Raw genomic sequence first — 17840 nt, 5'->3', positions numbered from 1 at the left:
ATCATCTTAGGCCATGTGGGGCGTGGGCCTGGGACAATCTGTTTGCAGTTGTCACCTAAGACACAGGGGCCATCGTGAGGGGTGACGAGGAGGCCCTGGTTTTGAATCAGGGTCCTGACACTTACTAGTTGTGCTCAGTCACTCAGTTGTGTCCGACTCTTTGCGACCCTAAGGACTGTAGCCTGCCAGGCTCCTCTGCCCATGGGGATTCTCCAGGCAAGAATACTGGAGTGGGTTGCCATGCCCTCCTTCAGGGGATCTTCCCAACCCAAGGATCGAACCCAGGCCTCCTGCATTGCAGGAGGATTCTTCACCATCTGAGCCACCAGGGAAGCCTTTACTAGCTGTGTGACCCTGGACAAATTACTTCATCTTGCTATCCCTCAGCTTCTTCATCTGTCTAGGGCTATTAATCTCACACTAGCCTGAGATTAACAACCATCTCATAAAGTTGTTAGGAAGATAAAATGAGCTAATAAATGTGAAGTGCTTAGAACAGTGTCTGACACGTGACAAGCTCTGATGAAGTATTAGTGATCCTCATGATTAATACTACTACGTTCTCAATAAAGCTGAACGACACTGAACACACCCCTTGGGCCAACTCATCATTTAGTTTTACTTCTAAGCAATTGTTTTGACCACAGAATTGAAAGGTGGGCTCTTATCAATGCTTATAGTAATCAAGATTAATGTATCGTAATCAAGATTAACATTCCTATGTTCAGATGGAAAAAATTCCAGTATTAATAAAAACTTCAGGACACATGGCCCAGGACCAGTGCTACAGTATCACGTCTGCTTTGCAAGTCTCATGTGGAGGGATGCATAGTGTTCGTAGTATTGAAAATGTTCCAAAAAGATACCAGGATGTCTGGCTGAGTGGCTTTATGCTCCAGAAATAAACGGGAGGAAGTCCCGGGTCACAGGCCAAGGTGGGTGGCCGAACTGGTGCCAGAAGCACAGAGCCAAAGCTGAGAAGCAGGAGCCAGAACTAAGCAAGAACAGGGCTTCTGTCACCTGCCGAGCCATGAGGACGAGTCGATAAGCTGTGGCAAGCCTCGCCAGCCAGGATCTCGAGGAGAGAGAGACCAGAGGCAGGATGAGCAAGGTCCCCAAAGATGAAAGGATCTAAGCTCAAATCAGACGGACAAGGGTTCAGACACGGCTCACGGCTTTTTAACTACTTATGCCCTGCCTCTTTTGTGGTTATGTTCTGTCACTCTTGAAATTACACTTTTCCAAGCTGTCTTGTTACACATGAAAGGTGAAATAAATAAAAGGCTGAGATCTCATTACACCATCTGGCCGATCCTCATCTTCCTTCCCCACTGACTGGCTCTCGAATCACTCACTGCCCAGTTACCAGCAGTAATTCGTTTTAACTCCCAAAGTGAGTGAGTACCTATTACATCAAATTAAGTCAGTTACTAGCATGTACTGGACCTTGATATCAATCAGGCACTATGCTAAGAGCTTTTCAGCTACCTCAAGCCTTCAATGATCCAATGAGGCACTGTTATTATCCCCACTTTACAGATGAACCTGAGGCTCAGAGAGCCCAAGGTCAGACTGTTAGAGGTGCCTCCTTTCTCATGCTCGTCTGTTAGCAGGCTCCTCGCCACTGAAAGGGCTCCGAATGAGAGAAAGACCATTGCAGGTAACTGCTGACATGATGAACTGAACAACCCGGAATACAATCTCCCCTAGGGAACCCAAAAAGCTTGGGGAGAGCAGTTGAAGAGGAATGAGCAATACTTAAATTCTCTTTACTTCCAGCAAAGAGGGTCATTTCCTCCTCTTCAATTGCTCTTTCCAGAGTCCTGAAAGCAGCCTCTGCTGCTCCTGTCAACTACTGCAACTTGCTCTGGAGGGAAGGATGCAGACAAGAAGATCATAGGTGTTTTGTTTTGTTTTTTTTTCCCTTGAAACTGAGGGGAAGGGAGGAAAAAAAGGAGAGAAATTCCCACAGGAGAATAAAAAACTATAAATACAGCAACATGAAATAACACCCGCAAATAAATAATACCTGTGCCCAAAGACAAAGACAGCAGTCCAAAATCGGATGGATAAAAATAACATATGTCATTTTTTCCAAAGCTATCATACACACACACACACACACACTTTTCCTTAAAAATGAAAGTGAAAGTCGCTCAGTCGTGTCAGACTCTTTGCAACCCCATGGACTATTAACAGTCCATGGAAGTCTCCAGGCCAGAATACTGGAGTGGGTAGCCTTTCCCTTCTCCAGGGGATCTTCCCAACCCAGGGATTGAACCCAGGTCTCCCACATTGCAGTGGATTCTTTACCAGCTGAGCCACCAGCAAAGCCCACCTATCAAACCAGGGTCGTTATTTAATCAAAAAGTCAACAATGAAACACAGTCGATTATTCTTACTGGTATGTGAATCCTATATCAGGAGACACCAGTTTCCTTCCAAAGGAAAGAAAGTCAAACACATATAACGATTTGCTTGCTTTTTAAAATGAGGAATGCAAAATATTATGGAACAAAAAACTTAAAATTCTATAACTATAAAATATTTAATGCTTATCTTCTAGAATACTACTCAGCCAAAAAAAAAAAAAGAAGGAAAGAAATGAACAATATGGATGAATTCAAAGATATTATGCTAAGAGGCAGAAGCTTAACAAAAAAAGAATACGGTTTATATTATATGATTTCTCTCATACAAAGTTCTAGAAATAAAAAAAAGATTAGTCTATGGTGGGAAAAAGAAAGTAGAATAATGACTGCCTCAGGGTTTGGGGGACAGGGAGTGATGGTGAAGGAGCACAAGGGAAGCACCTGGACGGATGACAGCACTCTGTCTTACCAGGAGTCTGGGGTACACAGGTGTCTGCATCTGACAAAACTCAGCGGAAGCAGGCTTAAATCTGTATATTTCATTGTATGTAAATTTCATTGTAAAGGAAAAACACAGTATAAGCAAGTGCTAAACTCTAATTACTGACCCACATGGTTGGGTTTTCAGGTAGAAGTACATCAATGTTGACAAATTACTTGGAAATGCTTCAGAAAGAAAGATCGAGACGATGGACAGATGGATAGGGACGTGACAAGGCAAATACAGTGAAGTCTGGAATCCAAGAAGTAGGTAGGCAGATGTTTACTGTAAAATGCTTTCAAGTTTGCTGTACGTTTAAAGATTTTCACAAAATGGAAGAAAAAGAAATGTACTCATCTATAAATTACACACAGGTAAGGAAGCTTAAAGGGGCAGGGCACGGGACTGACTTCCCTGATGCAGTGGTTAAGAAGCTGCCTGCTAAGGGAGGGAACGTGGGTTCAGTCCCTGGTCCAGGAAGATCCCACATGCTGCAGCGCAACCATGAGCCTGTGTGCCTCGAGCCCGTGCTCTGCAGCAAGAGAAGCCACCACAATGAGAGGCCCACACACCACAATGAAAAGTAGCCCCCACTCGCAGCAACTACAGAAAGCAACAAAGACCCTAAGCAGCCGTAATAAATAAATAAAACTTTTATAAAAGTGGGGGAGACACGGAGAAAAAGTGAAAGGCCAAGAGAAGGGGAGTCAGACCAGAATATGAACAGAGGCTCACAGAAAACCACTGAGAGCATGAAGGACCAACCAAGAGAGTCCAGAAGGTTCTGAAATGAGGGCCGCGTTCCCTGGGCTACGTGTCCAGTTTGCACCTCATCTCTACTAAATGCTAATAAATGCATTCTGTCTATTTAATAAAGGAGCTGGATTCCATGTGAGCAACAAAAAATGAAACGGGAACATAAGAGAACAACTCTAGTAAAGCTGCATAAAAAAGGCATTTAAAAGGTAATGTCATTTAATCAGTGCAGCAGAATTTATATACTGAAGTGAGCATCGCTGTTCAAAAGTGGTCAGCAGCAAAGAAAGCACGTGGAATGTATTACAGAATGTGATTAACTTGGGTTCAAATCTCAATTTCACCAGTAGGCCGAGAGACCATTTTAGACAAATTATTAATTTCTCTGAGCCTCAACATCTTAATTTATATATGGAAGTAACATTCTCTCTCCCACAGGTCTGGTTTGAGGATTGCACGAGACCATGTAAGTACATGGAAACAACAAGCCCAGCACCGGCAGCCCAGCAGGCATGGGGTACTTAACACACATTGCTTTCTTTTATTCTTATTCAGTAATGCCACCACTGCTTTACACAGCTTGGCAACACATTTTTTGAGCTGTTGGCAAAGTGAAGAAGAGCAGAAGTGTTCCAGGCAGAGGGGAGAACACAAGCAAAGGGAGAGTGAGACACAGGGTTTTTTCTAGAGACTTCCAGAACACAGAGGTTGAGTGCAAGTGCGATGGACGGGGGATGAAAAGGAATCAGAAGAAAGCTGGAGAGGACGACAGGGCTGGATCATGAAGGCTCTTTTATGTCATGCTAAGGGGTTGGGTCTTTTTGTTCCAAGCAATGGAGAGCTATTTCCAGGTTGTCAGTACCACAGTGACATGATCAGAGTTCTCTTTCAGAAAGAATATTCTGCTTGTCGACTGCCTGGTACAACTCCAGGGACACGCCTCACGCAGGATGTCAAGGGAAGTAAGACATGGACTAGAAAATACTATGACTCCAAGATCTAAGTATCCCACCTGAAAACTCTACTGTGGTTACGATCACCTAAGAAGTCTATGGGATGAGGATAGGACACCGGCATCTAGGGACAAGCAGAGCAAAAAGACACCCTACAGGTGGGAACTCCCTGGTGGTCCAGTGGTTAGGGCTCTGTGGTTCAACTGCAAGGGGGCACAGGTTCAATCCCTGGTATGGGAACTGAAAGAACTAATATCCAGCATGCCACATGGCATATCAAACAACGGGAGAAAAAAAAAAGATGCCCTAAAGGTAACTGAGGAGAATCAAACGTGGCAGATGCGAACTGAAAAGTATCTACTTTATTTAACAAGCATTAATGACCTCGTCAAGAACAGGGTCAATCAAATGATGGGATAGAAAACCGAGTTTTACTAAGCTTATTCTAAAAAGAGGGAGAGCTATGCAAGTGTGAGGCAAGCTGTCAAGAACGGTGTAAAAGGGAGAACGCAGGTGGTAAATAAATGGGAACACACGGCTGAAACGACCCATCTCAGCTCTGAACAGTTTGACAAACGGGGGGCAAGAAGCAGGAAGGATGGGGTTCAAGACACGTGAGGGCTACTGATACTATGTATAAAATAACTAATGGGAATCTACTGCATAGCAAAGGGAACTTGACTCAGTGCTCTGTGGTGACCTAAATGGGAAGGAAATCTACAAAGCAGGGGATATATGTATACCTGTGGCTGATTCACTTTGCTGTACAGCAGAAACTAACACAACATTGTCAAGCAACTATACTCCGATACAAATTAATTTTTTAAAAAAAGGTACAAGCAAGGAAAAGGATAACCAACAAAGGAGGAAGAACTGGATCCATATGAGGGTTGGAGAGGCTAGTCCTGGGCAGGATACAGCTTCATACAATGAGACAAAAAGAACAGAAATGTGCATACAGAGGTAACTGCTGATGTTCTTTCTCTTTGAAAAGGAGTTAAGGTTGTCTAAGAACGAGGATAAAGACGGTAAAGCAGGAAACTGAGGAAATTCATGACCATTTCAAAATAAATTGGTGAAGATGGAAGAGTAACCTAACCATGGCTTTAGTGTATCATTTTCTTCAGGAGGATATTCAAAAGCCTGGGCTTGTGAATTCAGAAGTAGCCAATCAAAACGGTTGAGATTTTGCTCTCTGAGAACTCAGACCTTCTTTCTTTTGCTTGTTCCTTCCTCGATAAATAAAATATATGTAAAGTACTTTCTATGTGCTGGCCTTGGGGGGGATGACATTGAGAAAGACAAACAGGGCCCCTGCCTGCAGAGTCTTATGACGGAAGAAGCGAACAGAACAAAAAACGACAGTAGTAGTGAATATACATACAGCTGGACCATCAGGAAGGCTGAGCACCCAAGAGTTGATGCTTTTGAATCGTGGTGCTGGAGAACACTCTTGAGAGTCCCTTGGACTGCAAGGAGTTCCAACAAGCAATCCTAAAGGAAATCAACCCTGAATATTCACTGAAGTACTGACGATAAAGCTGAAGCGCCAATACTTTGGCCACTTGATACAAACAGCTGACTCATTGGAAAAGACCCTGATGCTGGGAACGATCAAAGGCAAAAGAAGAAGAAGGCAGCAGAGGATGAGATGGTTAGATAGTATCAGCAACTCAATGGACATAAATCTGAACAAACTCTGGGAGAGAGTGAAGGACAGGGAATCCTGGCATGCTGTAGTTCATGGGGTTGCAGAGAGACAACTGAGCGACTGAACAACAACAATTACACAGTAGTTCGTAGTACTATGGAGAGAATACGGGAAGACTGCCTAGTCTGAAGGGGAAAGGGAAGAAGTAACATTTGAGACCTGGGGAAATAGTAGTTGGCTAGGGAAGAAGAGAAGGGAAGAGTGTTCTAGGAGGGAACACTCCTGGAGGCTCTCCAAGGGACCCTAAAAAAAAATAGGACATGGCATTCTGAAAGACCTGAATTGGGCTGGCCAAAAAGTTTGAGTCTCTCAGTAGCTTCCTAAAATGCATACAGAATCTCAAGGGGCCCTGAATAGCCAAGAGAATTCTGAAAAAGAAGAGGAAAGTTAAAGGGCTAACACTAATTTCAAAATATATTACAAAGCTACAGTAATTAAGACAGTACGGTACTGGCAGCGCAAAACAGATTAGAAGCAGTCAAGATCAGATGCAAGAACAGCCAGAAGGCATTTAGTAAGAATCCAGCCCGAGATGATGGTAGTAAAGACAAAGGTGGTAACAGGGAGGAAGGACAGAAGAAACTGCACAAAGTCGATATAAAAGAAACAAAATCACTCAGAATGCCATAACCTGAATGTGGGAAATAAGGCGGAAGGATGAATGGAGAATGATGTTCAAATTTTTAGTTTGGGAAACTACATGGATGGTGAGTGGTACCCATCACTGAGAAGAACAGGCTTGCCAGGAAAGCTTTTGATTTTACTTTTAGTCTGTTGAGTTGGGAGGCACCTGGGAATTATCCAAGGAGACAAGTTGTAAGCAGCTGAATACATGCAAAGGTCTGGAGCTCAGACGAGGAGGTGTTTATGGAAATATGAACCTGGGGTTTGTCTGTCTACAGCTGACAGTGACACCACTGCAAGTGGATGAGACTGTATAAGGAAAGGGTATAAAGTGAGCAGAGGACCTGGGGCAGAGTCCTGTGTGCGTGTGTGAAAGTTACTCAGTAGTGGTCAACTCTTTGCAACTCCATGGACTGTGGCCCGCCATGTCCCTCTGTCCATGGAATCCTCCAAGCAAGAATACTGAGTGGGTTGCCATTCCCTTCTCCAGGGCATCTTGCCAACCCAGGGATTAAACCCGGATCTCTTCCATTCCAGGCAAGATTCTTTACCATCTGAGCCACCAGGGAAGCCCTTAGGACAGAGTCCTAGAGAACTATTAATACTTCTCTAATGTCTGAGTAGAAGGGAAAAGTGAAAACTGAGAATAAGCAGCTAGAGGAGTAGGAGGAAAATAGGACTCTGGCAGTCAGAAGTCAAGGGAAAAAAAAGTTTCAGGAAGAATCAACTGTGTCTAAAGCTGCACAGTCAAAAAGAATAAGGAATAAAACTGGCAAGACTAATTCTAATGAAGACCAAACAGGATGTAGCATGGGCAGGAGATAGGGAGGCAGAATCTATTCAAAAAGTTTAACTTAGAAGAAGAGAAAGTGAGATTGTGAAAAAGCCAGGGAGGATATATGAAAACTGGTATTGAGAAGTTGTCTAATATGTTGGATAGAGGAACCAAGGACAGAAGAACGTGAAGAAGGCAGGGATGAGTGATAGACTGGGAAGAAATGGAGGGCCCAAAGGACAAGACGTTGATAACACTGAAAAAGGGGAGTAAAGGAAGAAAACCAGGATAACAGAAGGCTGATATGAAAGATTCAGATGCTGAAGTTCCATATTTCAACAGAGGAACAGGGACAAGTGATAATTAGGTTTAGCATTCAACCAATGAGAATGGGTGGAGTTGAAAGAGGCAAAGATTTAATGTGACAGGAACAGATAAAGTCAGGGAAAGGGAAGATGAGGTGCTATTAGATGGGTCATTCACATAAACACTCAGGGCGTTCAGAAAGATAACAAGACTTAAAGAGAAAAGGATATTGATAAGCCAGGCATTGAAGCCTGAGTCTAATGCAACAGATGAGACCCCAGAAATCTGGGAGGGTTTTGGTTTTTATGGTTTTATGATATAGTCAGATATTATGAACCTCAAAGGAGAAGAGATTTTTTTATATGATGATGAAAGAGTAATGGTTTGGAATAGGTACTGAGAAGCTAGGAGAATGCCAACACATTTGAAGGCAAGAGTAGCTTCTACTCAAGAGAGTTCAGGGGAAGATTTTCTCAGGGAAAAAAACTAGATTAGTATAAAAAATTGTGTTAGGACTGTTATGTGAAAAGTTGGGGGATATATAGATTTTTTTTAAAAAAGACAATAGAAGGAAACTACCTCAATACAATAAAGAACATGTATTAAAAGCCCACAGCTGACATCATGTTTGACAGTGAAGATCCAAACTTTTCCTTAAAGATCAGGAAAAAGGCAAGGATGCCTGCTCTTGCCACTTCTACTGCATATAGTACTGGGAATCTTAGCCAAAGCAACTAGGCAAGAAAAAGAAATAAAAGGCATGCAAATTGGAGAGGAAGAAATAAAATTATGTTTGCAGATGACATAATCTTATATGTAGAAAACAAATTCAGCAAAGTTACAGAATACAAAAATCAGTCATGTTTTCATATACTACCAGTAAACAAACGAACAGATAAACAAATGGCCAGCAAACATGAAAAAATGTTCAACATCACTGATCATTAGAAAAATGCAAATCAAAACCACAAAAGGCCATATCACGCCCATTAGGATGGCCAATAATGGGGGAGGAGGGGGGGGGCGTGAAAACAGAAAATAATAAGCCTTGATAAAGATGTGGAGAAGTAGGACCCTTGTGCAGCTGGGACTGCAAAATGGTACAGCCACTATAGAAAACAGTATGGAGCTTCCTCAACAAATTAAAAATAGATATACCATTAATCCAGCAACCCCACTTCTGGATATATATCCAAAAGAACTGAAAACAAGATATTACAGCCATATCTGCATGCCCAAGTCCAATGTACGAGCATTATGCACAACGGCCAAGAGGTGGAAGCAACCCAAATGTCCATTAATAGATAAATGGATAAGAAATGTGGTCTACACATGCAATTCAGCCTTAAAAAAGACAGGAATCCTGCCATATGCTACATGAGTGAACCTTAAGGACACCATGCTAGGTGAAATAAGCCAGTCACAAAAGACACGTACTTCATGATTCCACTCACATGAAGTATCTGCTGCTGCTGCTGCTGCTGCTAAGTCGCTTCAGTTGTGTCCAACTCTGTGCGACCCCATAAACTAAAGCAGTCAAACTTACAGAAACAGAAAGTGGAATGGTGGTTGCAAGGGGCTGGAAGGAGGAAACAGACAGTGTTCAATGGGCACAGAGTTTCAGTTTTGCAAGATGAAAGCGTTCTAGAGATTTGTTGTATGACAAAATGAACATACTGCATGCTACTGAGGGTACACTTAAAAATGGTCACAGTGGTAAATTTTCTGCTAGTGATTTTTATCACAATAGGGCGGGGGTGCTAAGTAGCACCAAAGCATGCAGGAGAGAACTTGAGAAAAGCAAGCCATGCAGGACAATGGAGGTTCTCATTCTAAGCAGTGACCCTGAATGTCAAGGGAAGAGAAAGAGCAAAATGAAGCCTTCAGGCTCCTGCTACACTTCCAGTTCAAGCTATTTCAGATCCAACTGAGAATAAGACCTCTGACTCAGTGCTAGAGACTTAATGGGGCCTTTTTAAAAGTCTCAAGACTATAGTATGAGAAGTAACTATGGCACCTTAAAGACATCCTGAACCGAGGACGTGGTTGTTTCCTCAGACCTTCACCCCACAGGAGCAACAGCCATAACCCTCAGTGAGGGGAAGGTTCTCCTGCACTGAGCCAGCTGAGGCCTGGACTGGGTGCTCCTCCAAAGGAAATCCAGGTAGGAACTAGGCTAGAGCTGTAAGGAGCCTTCCCTCGAGGGCTCAAATGTAGCTTGAAAAGGGAGGAAAAGCCAATTATGTGCTCCAGACACAATTTGTTAAAACCTTTCCTCTGCCTTTCTTTTTATATATTAAAATTTTAAGATTCTTGGGTCTGTTCTTTATATGCTAGCTAACGGAGCTCACATGCTCAGCTTTGAGAATACTTAAGAGGAGGTGGGAATGGGTCATCTTCTCCATACCTGCAGAAAGTAGATACCACGTTTATCATAAATGATCTCTGATGGGTGAATTGAGGATGTTCACAAAAGGACCAATGTGAGTCTGCTTTCCAATGTGGAGACTTCCATTGTAAAGCCTGCTCAGTGGGTTCCATTTAACAAAGCAATCAGTTAGGACACCTGGATTTTAGAGAAGGTTGCTATATATTTAAGATGTAGCCCTGAATCCCCCAAAGACTACTGTGTGACTGGGTCTCTTAATAATCTGTATAATTTTTATTTTTAAAAACTGTTTATTTAAATTTTATTAGCATGTTAAACCAGAAGAAAAGCTTGACACTTTCTTCTCCCTGCAGACCTGAAGGGTAATAAAACCCAGGACTCCCTGGAATCCCTTCCTCAAACAAAAGGTTGGAAAGTCTTAGTTTCATTTAAATGAACCCAGGCTAACGAGTTAGACGAGGAAAGCCCGAGCCAGACATTGGAGGGAGCGGACTCAGTGTCTGGCAATGGCCACCGTCACATATCGAGAGACTAGAGTGAGAAAAGGAGGACTAAAACCCCAAGGAGACGTGTGAGCGCCAGCCTCTACCCTTCCTTGGAAGGCCACTTGCCTCTCTCAAGGCGGAGCTCAGTCTCTCCCTGTCCTGATCTGGCGGCAGTACTCTGAGTCCACTGAGGTGTAAGTCTCAACAGTTCCACAGTTTCCACCTCTCAGGACTGGTTACAAGAAGCCATTGTCTCTGAGGTTTTAATATTTGCCTTCCTTTTATACCACAACGTTTTAGAGACAAGCACAGCTGAACAGGACGCTAACCACAGGCCCCCGTGGACTGTTCTGTGCTGCACGTGAGGTGGGGTGGGGTGTGGGGGCTGTCAGACGCTTACCAGTGTTTCCCATAGACCCAGTGGCCTCCCCATGTCAGCAAGCAGATCCCAGCTGTCGTTTTCTTCCAATGATTTCGAAGCGTTTTAAAGAACACAGTCATCTTCTCTTAGGGATTTGCTAGATGAGTAGAGGCAGAAAAGAAAAATATGATTATCCAAGGAATCATGTGGGCCCTACGCTTTCATCCTCTTCCTTCCTTCATCCTCTCCACGTCTTCCTTCCTTCCTCCTCTTCCTTCCTAGATACTTCATCTCTTACCTGCCCACCTACATTTCCTTGCTTTCTTCACTTCTTTACACCCAAACTATACTTTTTCTTCTTTCATCACTTTTTCTTAGAAAGAAGGGGAAAGGAATTCTAGGAGTCCTGTCTTTGCTTTCTTTTTACAGTCACTTTACCTATTTAAAAGTTATCTGCTTAGCCTTTATATATAAAGTGCTTATTATCATCAAATTAGTAATCAAATTAGTGATGTAAAAGGGTTATTCAAAATAGGAGAAAACAACCAGGCCCTCAATAAAAGAACATTCAGAGAAAACTCAATGAAGAGGAAATATACATAACTGTAAAAATGCTCAACTTCCAAGGTAATCAAAGACATGCAAATTACAAAGAACTATCACCATTCACCGATAAAATGAACGAAATTCTAAAATGATCGTATTCACTGATGACAAAATAAAATGAGACAGACACTCACACACTCCTATAAGGAAGGTAAATTAGCATAACCTTATGGCAACCCACTCCAGTATGCCTGCCTGGGAAATTCCACAGACAGAGGAGCCTGGCGGGCTGCAATGCATGGAGTCGGACATGACTGAGCCACCGAGCATGCACACTCAAAACCAAAGTCATGTCAATGTATGGCAAAAACCACCACAGTATTGTAAAGTAGCCTCCAATTAAAAAAAAAAAAAAGTGACCATATATACTTCTGTTTTTCTTCACTGCACTTATCACGTGGATGGTCCTTATGTGTTAGTTTACTATCCCACTGGAATGTAAACTCCATGAGTAAGGACTTTGACTGCTCTGATCCACTGCAGAATCCCCATGTCCAAAATAAGATCTGGTGCCTAACAGCCATTTGATAAATAACTGTGGAATGAAATGGGGCTCAAGACATGCTACCCCAAACATGGCACGTTGTGAGGGTGGATATCGTACTCAGAAAAGGTTTGGAAAATAGCAGAAGCAGGAAGGTCACTCTGACCACCTCCCCACCTTGCTGTTTCTTAAACAGATCATAAAACCCTCCAGTGAGAGGCACTTGCTTTGTCGACAAACACTCCTTAACATGCAGGTCTCTCTAAGATTTTCCTCTGCTACAATACCTCATACTCTTTACCCTATCACGCTCCTCCACCATGGTCTACTCAAATCCTTGGGTCCCATTTCCTTATGAAGGCTCTCATGTCATGTAAAACTTTCATTAAATAACTTGCATGCTTTGCTCCTGTTAATCTGTCTTTGTCAATTTGATTTCCAGACCCAGGTAGGGACCCTACAAGGGTCAAGGAACACTATTCCCCCACCTACATTAAATTTTTTTTCACTAAGAATTTTTGTTGACATGGAAAAAACTAAAAAATATAATTTTAAGTAAAACTGGCAGGGTTTAAGTCTTATTTAATTGGCATTTACCAGTTATGTTCAAACACAAATATAAATTAAAAAAAAAAAACAGAAATAAACACATGAGACTTTGTAGTAATTCCCTCTTGTGAGATAACGGCTGATATTTATGTTTTAAATTGCAATGTATTTTTTAAATTTTCTTAATTATTTTCTAGATAGAACATTTTTAACTATGTGTGCGTGAGGTAAATAGACCAATGCTGATGGGGCTGGGGGCAGCTCGGGAACAGCTGCTTTTGCTGATTCTACTCGGCAGGACTAGTGGTAAAGAACCTGCCTGCAAATGCAGCAGATGTAAAACATGTGGGTTCGATCCCTGGGTCACGAAGATCCTCTGGAGGAGGGAATAGCAACCCATTCCAGCATCTCCTGCCTGGAGAATCCCATGGGCAGAGGAGCCTGGCAGGCTACAGTTCACGGGTTTGCAAAAAGTTGGACACGATTGAAGTGATTTAGCACACACAAGTTATTTTATTACTCCATTTAACCACAGGGACTCTCTTCTTGACCAGAAACTTGAATCAGGCTCTGAGTTCTGCTGGACTAGGACTTACCTTGGGCTTCCCTCTTGGCCCTTGTAGAATCCAGTTTGAGCAAGAATCCTACTAAGGTAGTTAAGTGAAAATCTCCCATCCCCACCATTGGAATCTGACCACCCTGGATATCTTATCACCCTGGTCTGCCTTCAGCAAGAATTCTACTGGTTCACCTAGTAAGAGTCCCCTCTACCCCTGACATTTCTTTAGCAATTTTCCATCCACTGATGCCACCCTGCTCCTTGGCTATGAACACCCATTTGTCCTCATTGGAGTCAGGGTTGAGTCCAAGCTCCTCCCCTCAGTCCAATACCGCCTGCAGTGGTTTCTACATCCACCCAGATGCCTCTCCCCACCCTGAAGGAAGTCTGTCTTACCAGTCTTTAACAAGTGTCACTACTTAATTTTTCTTTACTGCCACCACTGGTTAAAACTCCTCTCAAGGCCAGACACATCCTTATCACCAGTCACATGTGAAACCGGTGCCATCAGGGCCGCAGTGCAGGATGGCACATAAAGGAACCCGAAAGCACATGTGATAATTAGATGCCTCTCCACCTGGCCCGAAAGCGCTCATTCATTCAACGTGCTAGGCTCTGGGCTGGCTGCTAGGCAGAGAAGCACAAGTCTATTCTCAAGTGCTGGCAACTGTGAAAGCCACAAGTACGAAACAATTACATAAAGTATGGTTGTAACACGGGGGGAGGCTGTTGAGGGCTAAGTCACGGCTCTGTGAGAAGCCACGAGAATGACCTAATGGGGGCTGGAGGTGACAGGGTGGTCCATGATTGGGAAAGTCTTCCCAGAAGGCATGACATGTACCCTGGGTCTTGAACAATGAGGAGAAACACCAAAGCAGCAGCTAAGGAGACTTCTGCCCACAAAGGCCTCAATAACAGCAAGGTATGTTCAGAGAAACACACGTCTGCCATCAGGTGTAGATAGGGAACAGGGTCAGTACGGAAGGTGAGAAGAAGGACTTTCAAACTCTAGTGTAGATCTTGTTAAAATTTAAAGAACTTGTTTAAAATGCGGATTCTTGGGCATGACTCTGAGATTCTGACTTATTTTAGTTGGGCTGTCAGTGAAACCAGTACCCTGGGGAGCTCCTGGGCACAAAAGCCTGTGCCCCCCTATTTCTTGACCTTCCCCAAGTTCCAAAGGGCAGGTTCAAACAGTTGCTAATCAGGCAAAGGAGTGGGATACAGAGACAAGGGAGGAGAAATTAAAAAAAAAAAAAAGTGCAGCCTTGGGGGGCAGAGTCCTGGTTCTGCCTCAAGTGATAAACGGAAGGATTCTTGGCACTCTACCCCAGAACTAGAACCCCCAACAGAGAGAACATGTTAATTACTTGATGAAGCATTCTTCATCCCAGAGACGGTCACAGTGTGATAAACTCGAGAATCATAGAAGCGCATCAGAAACCCACCTGAGGCCAGATTAAAGAGGCGCAGGCCCTGCACAGCTGATCCTTATTAACAATCCTGCCTGTAAACCATTCCTATAAAACTCCTCACCAAGTCCCCCAGAGTTGAGACACACAGGTTTTGAAGGCATGATCCCGCTGTGTCCCCCTTTGCCTGGCAAAGCAATAACGCTATGCTTTTCTTCTTCACCCAAAATTCTGCCTCCAAGATTCGACTGGGTACCTGCACAAAGGCCATTTTCTGCATTATCATGTTCAGTACTAACCAGTCCTCCCCTGCTTCTAACGGAGGTCAGCACCACACTCTGACAAAGAGTAGTTTGGAGATAAAGGATGGGGAAGGTCCAGCAGGTTTGGAAAACTTCAGGCAGGACCTTGAATCCATGCTAAAAAGACTTTGGAAATAATATTGACAATAATAAAAAACCCTGAAGGGATTTAAGTAAGTGAGGGGCAGGATCACATTTGGACTGTAGAAAAATCACTTTGTAGCAAAACGGAAAATGGGATGGAGGAAGCTGAGCTCAAAGCTACAAAGAGGCGGCAGGAAGTTATTACAATCTCTAGTCACATAAGTGAAGGAAAGAACAAAGGGGGATGGACTTGGTAGACCTTTAGAAAATAGAATTTGGCAGCACTGAGTGATCAATTAGGGCTTCCCTGGTAGCTCACACAGTAAAGAATCTGCCTACAGTGCAGGAGACCTGGATTCAATTCCTGGGTCAGGAAGATTCCTTGGCGAAGGGAATGGAAACCCACTCCAGTATTCTAGCCTGGAAAAATCCCATGGACAGAGGAGCCCCAGTGGGCTACAGTCCATGGGGTCGAAAAGAGTTGGACACAACTGAGCAACTAACAAGTTCACCCGTGATCAATTGATTATAGATGGTGAGAAAAGAGGCACCAAGCCAGGTTTGTACCTGGGCAATTTACTGAATAATGATTTCAACCATGGGATCTGGGGAGTAGGTTCATGAAGAAAGGTGTTACATGTGGTGTAGGAGATGCTGAGTTTGAGATTCCCATGGGGGATCCAATGGAAATGATCAATGGGTATCTGGACTTAGCAGTTAGAAGCCAGGAGAAACTGGATAGAAGATATAGATTTGGGACTCAGTGTGAAGGAGGTCAAGATAGAGTGCAGATAAAATACCCAGGGCAAGGACAGAAATTATAGAACAATTTAAGAGTTGTAAGAGTCTGTTTTAAGGCCACCCATGACCCACTGGAACTGCCTTGCGTCACAAATGAATGGGTCTGTGCGTTATAAAACTAGTGCAGAACCATGCAAGCAACCCCGAGCAGTGGAAAGAACATCGGCTTAGATTCAAGTCCTACTCTTGTCACTTATTGGCAGTGAGAGCCTGGGTAAGTCATTTAACCTGTCTCTTATGTTTTTACGAATAAAATGAGGATCAGTTGAGTTCAGTGGCTCAGTCGTGTCCGACTCTTTGCGACCCCGAAATGAGGATACACCTGCTCTGATCAACTCATCTGGCTGTAAAGTTCCCATTGTACCAGGTGTGGATGACTTTGTAAACGTCTCCTTATTTAGGTCATCATCACAATATGCAACATATGAGTTACCAATGTATATGCTTTCTAATTACCCAACAGAATTCTTATTCTCCAATCACAGTTAAAAACAATTTTTTTTTTACTAAAAAAAAAAAGTTGGCATATAATAGCCATCGGAGAAACAATGGTTGCACGTCTCATCCGAAATGCATGTTTGCTTTTCCCCTAAGAACTCCCAAATTCCAATTGTATTCCACCGCCCCTCACATACGGTGGGGCTTTCCTTAGACTGTGAACCCTCAGAAAGCAGGTTCTCACAAACAGAACCTAGTAACGCAGGGCGGAATGAATGAATCAACCGACCAGAGACCATTAGCCCTATTTTGCAAATAAGTTAGCTGAATCGCTCTCTTCTTCGCCACCCCCCCCCCATCTTACCCCCGTCCCCAAGAAAAGGAAAGGGTCACACAAGTTAGCGACAGCTCTGGGAGCAGAGCCCAGGACATGTGCCTCCCGCAGGGGCAACAGGAACCCCGCCATCCGAGGCTCGGAGCTATCCCAGTGCCGCTCCGCCCGGCCTTCGCTCCCACACCCTCCGCCCGCAGCGGTGTTCCGACAGCGGTCACCTAGGCCCGGCCCCCGGGGCTCCGCCCCACACCCCCGAGTCCAGCGCGCTAGCGCTTGCACGGTCCCCGAAACCCGCTCCCGGCTCCCAGCACCAGCACCGCCGCACTCACCTCGGCTGGTCCCGCTCGCCGCCCTGCCTTTCCTGTGTGCTCCCTTAAGAGTCCCCCGCTCTTTGAAGGGAAACAGCTACCGCCGCCCTCGGGTTCCGCAGCGGGTTCCTGGCGCGCAGGGAGGGCGCGGTCTGCAGGGGCCGCCGCCTCCAGGGGACTGCCTTCGGGTTTTGATCAAACATTTATTTGATCTCCATCCTTGTGGCTCAGACGGTAACGCGTCTGCCTACAATGCGGGAGACCTGGGTTCAGTCCTTCTGTCGGGAAAATCTCCTGAAGAAAGAAATGACAACCCACTCCAGTATTCTTGCTTGGAGAATCCCGCGGAACCGAGGAGCCTGGCGGGCTACAGTCCATGGGGTTCTAGAGTCAGACACGACTGAGCTACTTCACTCACTCACTCATTCATCCATTCATCCTTACCACCTATCCCTCTGTCGCTCAACAATATTTTATGAGAAGCCTAAAAGGCGAACACTGTTTTAGGGCCCAGCACCAAATCAGAGAATTTTAGGCAGTGATAATATACCACTCATTCATTATGGACATGAATTTGAGCAAACCCGGGGAGACAGTGGAGCGCAGAGGAGCCTGGCGGGCTACAGTCCATGGGGTCGTGAAGAGTGAGACACGACTTAGCCACTAAACAACAACACGTACGCAAGAAAATGAAAACAGGTGATAGAAAGTGGGTGGAGAGAACTATTTTAAGTTAGGCCTCTCCCAGTA

General features: G+C 44.1%; 1 protein-coding gene across 3 annotated transcripts in view; it reads right to left on the bottom strand.

Annotated features, from left to right (window-relative positions):
* The window catches only part of AGK (acylglycerol kinase), a 100795-nt gene extending 83611 nt beyond the window's left edge, over positions 1–17184 (bottom strand). For 2 of the 3 annotated variants that reach the window (XM_061414940.1, XM_061414942.1), the window contains exons 1-2: positions 17112–17184; positions 11253–11370 (exon numbers count right to left, since the gene is read on the bottom strand). In XM_061414940.1, coding sequence (XP_061270924.1) covers positions 11253–11353 — 101 coding nt within the window. In that variant the 5' untranslated portion in view covers positions 11354–11370; positions 17112–17184. Of the gene's footprint in view, positions 1–11252; positions 11371–16812; positions 16838–17111 lie in introns of those variants that run through there. The other variant, XM_061414941.1, reaches the window with a different exon arrangement.
* Positions 17185–17840: the final 656 nt, after the last annotated feature.

The sequence above is a fragment of the Bos javanicus genome, chromosome 4 (assembly GCF_032452875.1).
Source record: "Bos javanicus breed banteng chromosome 4, ARS-OSU_banteng_1.0, whole genome shotgun sequence".
Classification (NCBI taxonomy): Eukaryota; Metazoa; Chordata; class Mammalia; order Artiodactyla; family Bovidae; genus Bos; species Bos javanicus.
This window is presented reverse-complemented; position numbering and strand designations above follow the sequence as displayed.